Source organism: Trichosurus vulpecula, chromosome 2 (assembly GCF_011100635.1).
Source record: "Trichosurus vulpecula isolate mTriVul1 chromosome 2, mTriVul1.pri, whole genome shotgun sequence".
Taxonomy (NCBI): Eukaryota; Metazoa; Chordata; class Mammalia; order Diprotodontia; family Phalangeridae; genus Trichosurus; species Trichosurus vulpecula.
This window is the reverse complement of record NC_050574.1, coordinates 331,283,980-331,297,014: the sequence shown is the minus strand read 5'-3', so window position 1 is coordinate 331,297,014 and position 13,035 is coordinate 331,283,980. Positions and strand designations below refer to the sequence as shown.

The 13,035-nt window shown below is 43.1% G+C and overlaps 1 protein-coding gene across 1 annotated transcript in view; it reads left to right on the top strand.

The window, feature by feature from the left end:
* LOC118839981 (kalirin) overlaps window positions 1–13,035 on the top strand; it is a 413,338-nt gene that overhangs the window by 277,579 nt on the left and 122,724 nt on the right. The window contains exon 13 of the mRNA XM_036747488.1: window positions 4,688–4,854. Within this exon, the coding sequence (XP_036603383.1) occupies window positions 4,688–4,854 (167 nt within the window). The remainder of the gene's footprint in view (window positions 1–4,687; window positions 4,855–13,035) is intronic.

The window sequence follows — 13,035 nt, the reverse complement described above, 5'->3', positions numbered from 1 at the left end:
AGTAAAGCCCTCCATTATGGCCCCCTCATGAAGACCTCTGACACATGAACGAACTCCTAGCTGCCTCTCTCTAGAGGTCAGAAGCCAGAGCCTCATAGAACAAACACAGAGACAAACACAAAGGAACAGCAGACCACTGCCTGCCACTGAGATATGGCAAGCCTCTCAGAACCACTTGGTTCCCCAACAGAACTATCAATCTCACAGAGGAATGTCGGTCTTTGACAACCTTGCACCAGTGTGATTTGGTTATCACCCTTCCCTAAATGCTTTCTCTTTCCTTACCCAGAGGGTAGGGGATTGGAGCTTCCAGAGCTCATCTCCTTTGGGTAACCCCAGAGCTATGCCTCTGCCCCCACACTCACTGCTAATACCAAAAGAGGGAAATGGCAGAAGGCAGATGGGCAGGGACCAGGAAAACACAAATATCAGTGGTTGGGGCAAGGGCCACAGTCAGGACATAAGACTCATCAGAGCTAGGGATCACAGGATAATAACAACCACCACAGTAACAATAACAAAGTACCTACTATGCATGCCAGGCACTGTGTTGAACCCTTTACAAGTATTATCTTATTTGATCCTCACAGTAACCTTGAGAGCTATGTGCTGTTATTATTCCCCATTTTATAGTTGAGAAAACTGAGGCAAATAGACGTTAAGTGACTTATACAGGGTCACGCTGGTACTAAGCATCTGAGGCCAGATTTTATCCTAGGTCTTCCTGACTACAGGCCCAGTGCTCTATCCACTGCACCAATTGGTGGCTGGAAGGGGCCGTAAAGACCGTTAAGTCCACCCCCCTCATTATACAGAGGAGGAAGGAAAACCCAAAGAGATTAAGTGACTTGCCTATGATCACTCAGGTTGTAAGTAGTAGAGCTAAGATTCCCTTTCCACTGCACTAAGCTGCCTTCCAAGAGGGAAGACGAAGCCATCAGGGGACCAGAGGCAACATGTCAGCAGCACAAAAAAAACCCAAAACTCAACAACGGAGCTTGGCTTGTTGTCTTAGGATCTTAGGATGTATATTATCATTCCCACCAGGAATGGCTGGACCCTGCCGGCAATCAAGAGCACTTGTGTTGGTCAATAAACTAGCAACCATTTATTAAGTGCTTAGTATGTGCCAGGCATAATGCCAAGTGTCATCTTGGCTAAATACGAAGAACAACAAAAAACTGCCCATGATCTCAGTGAGCTCACATTCTAACAGAGGAGATATGCACAATATCTGGACACATAGAAGATAGAAACAGAGTGCATAGAAGGCAGTCTATAAAGAGAAAAGCATGTGGACGGGGCAGAGAAACAGCTTCTGTTAGCACAGTGACCCAAGGCACCAAGCCAGGGCTGGCTGCTTGTTTATTTAGACTGAAGAGTCATCAGCTAACATTTGCTATCATTTGGCTCCTAGGAATGTGAGTGAATGGTGAGCAAATTAGTTCTTTGCGTGGGTAAAACTTTGACATTGTGGTTTTCCTTTTAAAAAAAACTGAAATCCTTTTAAGATCATTTAAAATTAGAAAGCGAGGCAATGTGGCATTGTGGATGAAGAGTTGGCTTTTAAGCTGGAAAGACCTCTGTTCGAATCCTGCATCTGACACATACAGGTTGTGTGACCTTGGGCAAGTCTCTTCATCTCCCAATGCTCTGCCAACTCTTTAAGACTATGAGTAATGGACAAAATACCATCCCGCACTGGTGGAGGGAGGCTTCTCACTTAAGAGTTCCATATACCAATGAAATCATAGTCCAGACCCTATCCTTTAAAATTAGAAAGAACTTTAGCATATTTTATCTCATTTGAGCCTCACAATAACTCTATAAGGCAGCATAGGGGCTGGGGAAGAGGGAGGAATCCATACCTTTAATCTCATTAATGTAGAGAATGCTGATTGAAGAACTCTTTCCCCACAATACAGATAGTAGCTAGATGACACAGTGAATAGAACACCAGCCCTGAAGTCAGGAGGACATGAGTCAAATCTCACCTCAGATATTTACAAACTGTGTGACCCTGGGCAAGTCACTTAACCCCATTTGCCTTAGCTTCCTCATCTGTCAAATGAGCTGGAGAAGGACATGGCAAATCATTCTAGTATCCCTGCCGAGAAAATCCTAAATGGGGTCACCAAGAGTTAAACACAACTGAAACAACTCAATAACAAGAGATTGAGAGTTCTGTAACAAAGCCTTAGAAAGTTGCCTGGGGGCTATAAGAGGTTTAATATCTTGCTCAGGTTTACATAGCCAATCTGTGTCAGAGGAAGGACTTCAACCCAGTTATTATTCCCATTTTTCAGGAGAGAAAACTGAAATTCAGAGGGATCGGGTGGTTTGCCATTGGTCACAAGCTAGTAAGTATCAGAGTCAGGACTCACACTTAGATCTCCCTGACCACAACCAACCCTCGAGCCGCACTGTGACTGTGTCTCTGACAGCAGGTAGTGTCCCCTGCATTTGTGGTCTCAGAAGAGGAGGTCATGGCTGTAATGAGGTTGTGAAGATATTTTATGGACTCTCATTTTCCCAGTTTTTATGGGGTTACTTTTATTGAGCATTTTTCCACATTGTTCTTGAACAAGCACGTTTGAAATGGAATGGAACATTAGAGCTTTTAAGGCATCTTAGGGAGGTTATCTAGTTCAACCCCTTCCTTTTATAGGTGAGGAAATAGAGGCTTGGCATGATGAAATGGCTTCCCAAGGTCACACAATTAGTTGGTGGAAGATCTAAGACTAGAAAATCGACCTGACTTAGTTCTTGTTCTTGTGCTACACTATGATGTCACTTTAAGAGGTACCTTCTGAGTGAACCCAAACTGACTGGTTGTTATTAGTTTGTTGTTCAAGAATTCTAACCACCCCTTTTCCCTCTCTTTATCTCTACCCTGACTTCCAATTTGATCTAGCTTACTAGTTGTGTGACCCTGGGCAAGTCACTTAACCCTGTTTGCCTCAGTTCCCTCATCTGTAAAATGAGATGGAAAAGGAAATGGTGAAACACTCCAGTATCTTTGTCAAGAAAACCCAAATGGGGTCACCCATAAGCATTTGGAGCAATGCCTGCAGCTCCGGCACCTCCAGGCTGAGGTCAAACAGGTCAGCCTGGCCCTGGCATCTCTCCACTCTTGAATTCCTGCTGAACCAGATAGATGAGGAGGGGGGAGGGTGGAAACCCGCTTTGTTCACATCCCTAAATTCCATTTAAGAGCAGACTGCAACCCCAAATGGGGTCACAAAGAGTTGGACATGCCTGAAACAACTGGATAACAACCCCACCTCCGATAAACATCTTTCCTGGGTAAAGGGTATTTCTTGGTGGTGGAATTGTTAATTTAAGTATTCTTGGCAAATATTCTGAATAGAATAACATTGCCGATGCTGACCCAAAGTAAATGACCCAGATGCTGTGGAAATTGCTCGATGTACCAAATTTTCTGGAAAGAGAAGATAGCAGTATTCTGAGTCAGAAGGAACTTGAGATACAGTCCAGTCCATTGTGCAGACAAGTAGATTGAGGAGTGAAAAGGTGAAGTGACTTGCCCAAAGTCTGACAGCTAGTTAGTGGCAGAGCTGGAATGAGAACCACATTATTGAATGCCCAGTACAATTTTCTCTCTTCTTAGCTTGCAATAGGAAATCAACTAGCTAGTCAACTAGCATTTTATTAACTGCCTAGTCTGTAATGGGTTCTGGAACAGGCACAAAATGGAGAGGTTTTGCTTTTAAGGAGCAAAAAAGAAGACAGAAACATTGTATACAGACAAGCAAACACAAAATACATAATGCTAAGAAAGACAAAGCAATTGGGGGGGGGGCAGTGTTCACCTGGAGATCATAGAGCTTGAGCTTAAAGTGACCTCAGAAGTCATTTTAGTCGCCTAGTCTTCAGTCTTCATTACAGATGAAGAAACTGACACCAAGAAACATGTCCAAGGTCATATAATTAGTAAGCTTCAGAGGCTGGTTTTGAATCCAGATCCCCTGATTCCACTGGCAGTGCATTTTCCACTATACCAGGAAAAGCCTCACGTAAGGAAGAACACTTGAGATGGAAACACTCTTTGAAACACACTTCACCTATGAAAGGGTTTGGTTGTTTGTTGTGGGAGGAAGGAGAATATTGGACCCATCTCCACATGCACACGCATATACACACACACACACACACACACACACACACACACACACACCCCTCCAAGTAGCCTAGATTTGATTATCTTAAACAAGAGTATACCATGGTCATCTATCCAATTTCTGAAGAGGGAAAGAGATCAGAATCAGAGACTGGGATGAGGAGGGTAACAATCCTGAACCCTCAATGTTGAAGGAAAGTACCCAGCTTTGTACCCTTAGGCAAGTGGTTTCAGGTCCTGGGTCTCAGTTTCGTCCTGTGTGTACAATGGAAAGGCCAGATGAGGTGATCTCTAAGGTCCTTTGCAGCCTTAACCCTCTGTGTATGATTCTTTGAAGAGGCAGGAGGCAGACCCTCTTTGAACTGAAGGATTGTTCAAAGCATCATAGATGCCGAACAGGAAGGAACCTTCAAGGCCTCCTGTCCCAACCCCCTCGTGTTACAGATGAATGAGCAAAGCCCGGATTGACAGTAAAACCTATATGTGGTCTCTAAGGTAGTCCTGGATTTTTAATTTTTAATTGTTTGTTTTGTTTTTTTTAATCAGGCATCGAGTTAATCTGTGAGAAGGACATTGATCTCGCAGCCCAAGTACAAGAGCTCCTGGAGTTTCTCCACGAGAAGCAGCATGAGTTGGAGCTTAACGCAGATCAGACCCACAAGCGTTTGGAGCAATGCCTGCAGCTCCGGCACCTCCAGGCTGAGGTCAAACAGGTCAGCCTGGCCCTGGCATCTCTCCACTCTTGAATTCCTGCTGAACCAGATAGATGAGGAGGGGGGAGGGTGGAAACCTGCTTTGTTCACATCCCTAAATTCCATTTAAGAGCAGACTGCAACAGATCCCACTGAGCAGATTTATTCATAGCTTGCTTAGAAAAGGATTTGTCACAGGGTTCTTTTCAAAAACTTGGCTTCTCTGGGACATTTGTTGGTTCGGAGATCCAGCTACGTGGCACAGTGGATAGGGAGCTGGACCTGGAGTCAGGAAGATTTATCTGGCCTCAGATACTTAACTGGCTGTGTGACTATGGGCAAATCACTTAACCTTGTTTGTCTCAGTTTCCTTATATATAAAATGAACTGGAGAAAGAAATGGCCAACTACTCCAGTATCTTTGCCAAGAAAACCTCAAATGGGGTCACAAAGAGTTGGACAAGACCACAAGGACTCAACAAAAACAACAAAAATGGATTGATTGGTGAGGCCAGGAAACTGAAGTGGGGCAAGGAGGGAAGGACAGCACCAAGGACAGCGCCAGGAACTGAGTATAGGCCTAGAGTCTCATGCACTCTTACATGTGCACTGGGACCTTAGAGACCATCTAATCCAACATCCACCTCTTGCAGATAAAGAATTTGAGGCCCAGAGAGTTAGTGTGTTATAGAGGAAAGACAAAACCAGATGACTTGAGTGTAAGTCTTGACTCTAACACTTATTTTTCACAATCCCAAGCAAGTGACTTCTTTACATCTCTGAGCCCATTTCATCATCTGTACAGTAGGATAATAATACCTCTACTACTGTCCTTACAGAGTTGCTGAGAAGAAAGCTGAAATATGCTAAAGAGTGTGTGTCACGCTTATGGTCAAAATCAATCAAAGGCCCTGGGTTCAAGTTTTGGCCCTGATACTTATTTCTTGTGTAATCTTGGGTAAGTAATTTAACTTCTCTGGGCCTCAGCCACCTCATCTCTAAAATGAGAGGGTTAGACTAGATAAATATCTAATGTCTGTTCCAGCTCTGAATCTAGGATTCCCTACGTCCCACTCATTACTGGCAGATCTTAGTCTATCTACTGCCTTGGAGCCTTAATTCCCTCCCTGATTGTCACTACATCAACACTATCTTAGACAAACATTGAATAATTGATTGTAATGTAAGACTAAAGAGTTGGGAGCCAATTCCTGACCACCAATGAAGATGATTGAACTCAGGAACAATACAGGAAAGTCGTAATGTAGTTTTAAGCTTTAATAACCTTTTTAAAATAACTTACTTAACCTATTAAAACCTAAAACTGCTCTAAAACTTTTGAGACACTCTGCAGAAGTCTACAGAACAGAGACATTTGGTTTGTATTGCAAGGTACATAGAAATGCCACATAGAAATGCAAAGATGACACATAGGATCCGAGATTTAGAGCTGGAAAGGAACTTAGAGATTATCTAGTTTTAGATGGTCTAAAGTTATCTAAACCCTAGTTTTACAGAGGAGGAATCTGAGGAATCTGAGGCCCAGAGAGATTAAGTCACTTGCCCAGGGTCACATTTTGGTACTGAGCAACAGCACAAGTCTTTGAGCCTAGGGGCAACTAACTCCTTAGCCAGAATCAGTCGCAGCCCCTACCTTCAAGGAACTTAGACCTTGCAGTTGTTGTCACTGGGTCTTGTCCAACTCTTCCTGACATTTGGGGTTTTCTTGGCAAAGATACTGGAGTGCTTTGCCATTTCCTTCTCCAGCTCATTTTATAGATGAAGAAACTGAGGCAGACTGGGTTAAGCGATTTGCCAGAAAATCACACAGCTAGTAAGTGTCTGAGGCCAGATTTGAACTCAGGAAGAAGAGTCTTCCTGACTTCAGGCCCAATCCTCTACCCATTGTGTCATCTAGCTGCCCCAAAACTTGAAGCCTAGGAGGCCGAGATAGGATAAGCTGCTTATAAAACAAATTGGGGTATGGTAAATTCATAGAAAAGCTACGAAGTAAGTGCTGTAAGGCATAAGGAGAAGAGTAAGTCATTTCCAGCCAAGAGGAATCAGGGAAAGATTCATGAAGTAGTCTAGGAAGTATTCCTGGAAGAAACAGGTTCTCATTGTCTGAATGAATGATGAGTGAGAGAAAACTTGGTGGCCTTTGGCAGGGAGAGTGGGTATAAGAGATATCCTGGGATAAAGCTCAGAGGTGGGAGGGGTGTTCATGGAATAAATGAGATTCTGTCACACTTAGGAAAAGAGATAGATTAGTACAGCATGAGAGAAGTCAGGTAAAGTGGCTTTCAGGTTCTTTTGTCACTATTTTCCCCTCGGATGGGGAAACAGGAAATACCGAAGCATTCTAGGCTATAATCTTACCTCCAGATTACCTTTTGCCAAAATCATATCATGGAAAGTCTCTAAGACTATAAGTTGCAGAAAAGGTGGTAACCTGAACTTGTAGAGGGCATTTCCTGTCCAGGAGTTCCCAATAACTAATTCCAACCTTTATCTCCGTTCCATAGAGATTGTAGAATTTAGAACGGGAAGGGAACCCAGAGACCATCTAATTAAACCTGCTTGTTTTGAAGCTGCCTCTGGCAGATATGTCATAATCTTTCTCTACACCCTTGCTTTTCTCAGATCTCATATAACAGCCTGTGCATCTAAAGCTGCCCTCTCTCTATCCAGCCCACTCTTACCTCTGAGTGGGAGGGTATTGCTTTTTTCAGTTTTATTACTTCCTCTTTGCTCCCCTATTTTCAGACTGCTGTTTTGCCATGGAGTGCCTTCTTTAGTAATGGGTACAAATTGTCCTTTCCTGTTCTCACCCATGGAACTTTTAGTCCAAGCCCACACATGTCTGCAGTGAATTCTTTGCTCATTTCCAGGACATATGATGCATGGAGGTTCAGAGCAGAAACAGAGCAGTTCTGTTTTGAATAGCTATTTTGTGTTTAATTGCAACAGACCCACAGAATCCTGGGGTCAAAAAGGGCCTCAGAGGTTATCTAATTTAACTTGAAGCATGATCCCCTTCATAATACCTTAGACAAGTGGTCACTCGTCCCAGACTGAAGCCCAAATGACATCCGGACCAATTGAACATTCTATCTATCCCCCTCCACCCTGCTCTGAGGCTAAATAAAGCACTCATTTAGCACTTACTATCTGTGCCAAGTATGAGGAATACACATAGAAGCAAGCAAGACAGTCTCTGCCCTAGAGGAGTTTACATTACAACAGAGAAGACACCACATGAAGGGAAGCTAGAAAGTGGGGAAGGGCAGTGTGTGTTATTAGAATCTTGTATCCTGGGTTCAGAGTCAGAACTGGTGTATGGGGCTGAAGAAGATAGTTAGGGTAGAGGCATCATGGTCTGGAAATGACCAGGAAGTGAGGTGAAGCCTAGTTCTGGGCAAGATATGGTTAAAAGCTCACTAAGGAAGCAGAGGCAGATCAGAAAATTCACAGAAGACATGTTCTGGTATAAATAGAGTGCATGGTGAAAGGAAGAAAATGATGGATCCTATATTTCCTTGTAGCTCCCAAATGGACCTTCAGATTCAGAAAACAAGTCCCTTTGGATGATGTCATGACCATTACCATCTCATAGATATCGTTCCTCTGCTCCAGAGAGGAGCCTGTTAAAACAAAGATGCTTGAAATATGAATGTAAGGTCCCAGAATTGAGCTTCCACATCCTTCTGGTCATCCCTTGCCCACCTCTTCATTTTCAGTGTCTTATCTAGTCCCACAGAACACCAGCCAAGCAGAATGTACCTCTTTAGCTCAGTTGTGGTACGTAGTAAGTATTTAATCATTTTTTTCATTCACTTACTCATTTCCCAGCATTGTGTTGAAGATGGCACATGAAGTGAATTTTCAAGGTAACAGGAGATTCTAAGAAATTGAGGCAAGGAGAGAGAGCCTTCTAGACATGAGGACCAGCCAGTCCAAAGGCAAGCAGAGCCATGTATGAGGAACAGCAAGGAGGACCAGAATAGAGAAGTCAATCTCTTACAGTTACAGATAGCAAGAAACTGACCTATTACTAGGCCCCATAGTCACAAACTTAGTGCTTTTTCACTACAAAGCTATGATCAGTACAATCTAACTGTCTGCTATACTCCAAGATAGCAACTTAGGTGGATAGAGCGCTGGGTCTGGAATCAAGAAGACTCTTCTTCCAGAGTTCAAATCTGGCTGTATGACCCTGGGTGAATCACTTAACCCTGTTTGCCTCAGCTTTCCCATCTGTAAAATGAGCTGGAGAAGGAAATGGCAAATCATTCCAACATCTTTGCCAAGAAAGCCCCAAATGGAGTCACAAAGAGTCGGTCATGACTGAAACAACTGAACAACAACAAACAACAACATACTCCAGGACTACTGAGAAAGGTGTCACCATGATTTGGTGTGTCTCTCACTAGATCGCAGGCTGAAGACTCCTAAGAGAAATGGCATGCCCCAGAGGAAAGAGGGCTGGATCTGAGGTCAAAGGACACAAAGGTTGCAAACCCTGTAACGTCACTAGGCCCCAATTACCCAATTACCTAATCTATAAATTGATGGGGTTGGACTTGGCCTCTCCAGTCTTTCCCAGTCCTCAATTTATGATTGCGTGCTCCTCTGACTCAAAGTCCTTAGATTATCTCCTATGACCTCTAGTCCTATTCTTTGTGAAAGACGTGAGGCTGTAGCCCTGGGCCTTAGCCCTCACCAACCCTTGGGCAGCTTCCTGGAGCACCAACCCCCCCTTCCTAGAGTCATTTTAATAGACATTTCCTTAAGTCCCTTGAGTCCAGGGTCACACAGTAAGTGTCTGAAGACATATTTGAACTCGTCTTCCTGACTCCAGGCCCAGCACTCTATCCACTGAGCCACCTAGCTGCCTGCCTTTTCCTAGCCTCTACTTTCTTTTTTTCCCTCCTATCCCCCATCTCCACACACTGCATCACAAGAGCCTATTTTTAGTATTTATTCATAAGAAGAAGTATATAAAATTTCAAAATTAATACATGTTACAATAGTTAGAAGCGTATATAAAAGAAAGCTATCTAGTCCAGATAAGGCGATGGTAAACTTCTAGTCCAGCTAGGTGGCTCCATAGTGCACAGAGCGCTGGGCCTGGAGCCAGGAAGACTCATCTCCCAGGGCTCCAATCTAGCCCCAGACACTCCCTAGCTGTGTGAATGAGGCTGATGAGTCTACACCCATGCTTGCAGGCTCTTATTAACTCCCCTCTAAACCTGAGGTGCTTGAAGACCATAGATGATGCAGAATCAAGGTCTCCATTTACCCCACTTTGGGACATACTGAATATCTGAGTAATCTGATAACAGCAACAAGTCCATTTTAATTCTGAAAATTCATAGCAGGGATAATAATGGTGGTAACATTGTGCATTTATGTAGCACTTTTAAATTTCCAAAAAAGTTTTCACAATGGATTCTAGATGTAGAGCTAAAAGGAACCTCCGTGGTCATATAATCCAACACCATCATTTTTACAGAGGCTCTGAGGCTGGGGGAAGGGGGAATTGAGTGATTTGCCCAAGGTCACAGAGATAGTATATATCTGATGTGGGATTTGAATCTAGGACCTCTGCCTGCAGAGTCAGCACTGTGTCCTTTATAGCATTCTGCCGATGACTTCATCTCATTCTTTGAACAACACTCTGGGACAGCTGGCAAGATGCTTGTTTTTCAGATGAGGAAGCCAAAGTGTTGTGTTATAAACTACCTTGTCCCCATACAGGGGCAGAGCCAGGGCTAGAATCCAGTTTTCCTTCATGTAAGTCCGGGGGTCTCTTGATAATGATTTAACATCTTAATTCTGGCATCAATCCTGGCCTGTTGCTCCAGCAGAAAGAACTGGGAGTTCCATCACAACCAAAATACAATTCAGAACAAAAATTCTTCTTGACCTCAGCAGGAATTTTCTCAAGAAGACTGTTGTCTTGGTAAAGATCTGGACATGCTGGGTATGTCAAAGGGGTCTCTAAAAGACCACTTGTGTTACTATTCTTTAGTCAACTCACAATTATTCACATCATTGGAGGGGAACAGTGAATCCCAAAATAGCTGATGATATAAAAGTCATTTCCCTCTGACTTTCATAGACTCTCACAGTTGGAAGTGTGTAGTGTTGTTATAGCAACAACAGCAGATTTACCTTTCTAATTACATTCTTTTTCTAGTCAATATTGAAATGAGTTTGTCCCCTTTGAACACCCATCTACCAGGTGATGGGGGAAGGGATGGCCCAGGAACCGATTTGTCATCCAGAGGAAATAGATAATCTGCACATGGCTAATCAAGAGTTGTCTGGAGCTAATTAACAAACAGCCCAAGTCTCCATCCCATAGACTGGAGGTTAAAGAGAAGTCAGTCCTCTCAAGAAGCAAGAGAATGCCTTCTCTCATCCTGCCCCACCACCCTCACCACTGTGAGAGCAGCAGAACAAAACAAGCCTTTTCTTTTTCTTCTTCCTTGTCCAAAATGATGCATGGCTTCCCTGGATATACCTGGAAGGAAAAAATACTCAATACTCCTCAAAAAGCATTTATTAAGCATTTCCTATGTGCAAAGCTCTGGGAATGCAAAAGTAAGGTGGGCCTAGGCCTGCCCTCAAAGAGCTTCTAGCTTAACAGGAGAAATTAGAACTCCTCCCACTATCCATCCATCCATCCATACATACATGCATACATGCATACAGGTGTGTGTATGTATATATATTACATATGTACATACATACATACACACACCCATATAGACATATGCATATACATATATATGCAGGTAGGTGGCACAGTGGATAGAAGTCTGAGCTTTGAATAAGGAAGATTAATCCTCATGAGTTCAAATCTGGCCTCAGACACTTACTGATTGTGTGACCCTGGGCAAGTCACTTAACCCTGTTTACCTCAGTTCTTCATCCGTAAAATGATCTGGAGAAGGAAATAGCAAACCACTGAAGTATCTCTGCCAAGAAAACCCTAAATGGGGTCATGGAGAGTAGGACACAACTGAAACAACTCAATAACAAACTATATTGTGTATGCACATATATACATATAGTACACATAGGCATGTGTATAAAACATATCTATAGGCATTTGTATGAGTTTTATGTATATAAATATATATGTATACATATATGCTAAAAGCTAGAACGTAAGCAGGGGAAAGGAGGGGTCTGGACAAAGTGTTGTAAGAAAACTTTAATAGGAAGAGATCACTTTCTGCTAAGGAAAATTGAAAGATGAAAGAATTTAGAAGTAGAAGGGACTTTAGCAGTAGAAGGGGCATCTAGCATGAACCCTCTTCTCTTATAGGTGAGGAATCTGAAGTGACTTCCCCATAGTGACCCAGGCAGTAAGTATCAAAGCCATTATGGAGGAGCTGGCCCTTGATGCAGACCTTGAAAGGAGCAGGATTTAAATAGGAAGTAAAGGGAATCACCTGTGTGACTATAAGAAAGGCAGGGCATGATGGAAGACCCAACAAGCAGAGCTCGGCATGATGATTGCTCACGCTTGAATAATGCTTCATAATCTAAGAATTACTTTACTTGAAACAACGCTGAGATAGGTAGTGAAAATATTAATATCCCCATTTTATGATGCTGAGATTAAGATTCAGAGAGTTGAAGTAACATAGCCATGGGCTACTGAAATGTCAGACGCAGGAATAGAATCCAGGTCTTTTCACTCCTCACACCCTAATTTTTTCAGAGCACCCCTCTGCTTTTCTAATGAAGAGAAATCTTGAGAAATGAGAATGGGGCCAGATTGAGGAGGGGTGGGTGGGTGGGTGGAATGAAGCATAAATGTCCCTCAGGCAGCAGGGAATCCTGGAGGCATTTGATCAGGAGAGTGATATGATCAGGGGGGAACATGAAGAGGATTATTTTAGCATCTGTGTGAAGGATGGGTTGAAGAAAGAGAGAGTAAAGGCAGGGAGATCTATAATAATTAGTAGCTAATGTTTGTATAACACTTTAAAGTTTGCAAAGAATTTTGCATACTTTGTCTTCTTTTGTGCTCACCACAACCCTGGGAGATAGGTGCTATTGTTATCTGTGATTGACAGGTAGCGAACAAAGATTAAAAGATATGCCCAGGCTCATACAGGCAGAATTGGGATTCATGTTCTCCTGATTCCAAGTGCATTGCTGTACCCACTGCATCACCCACCT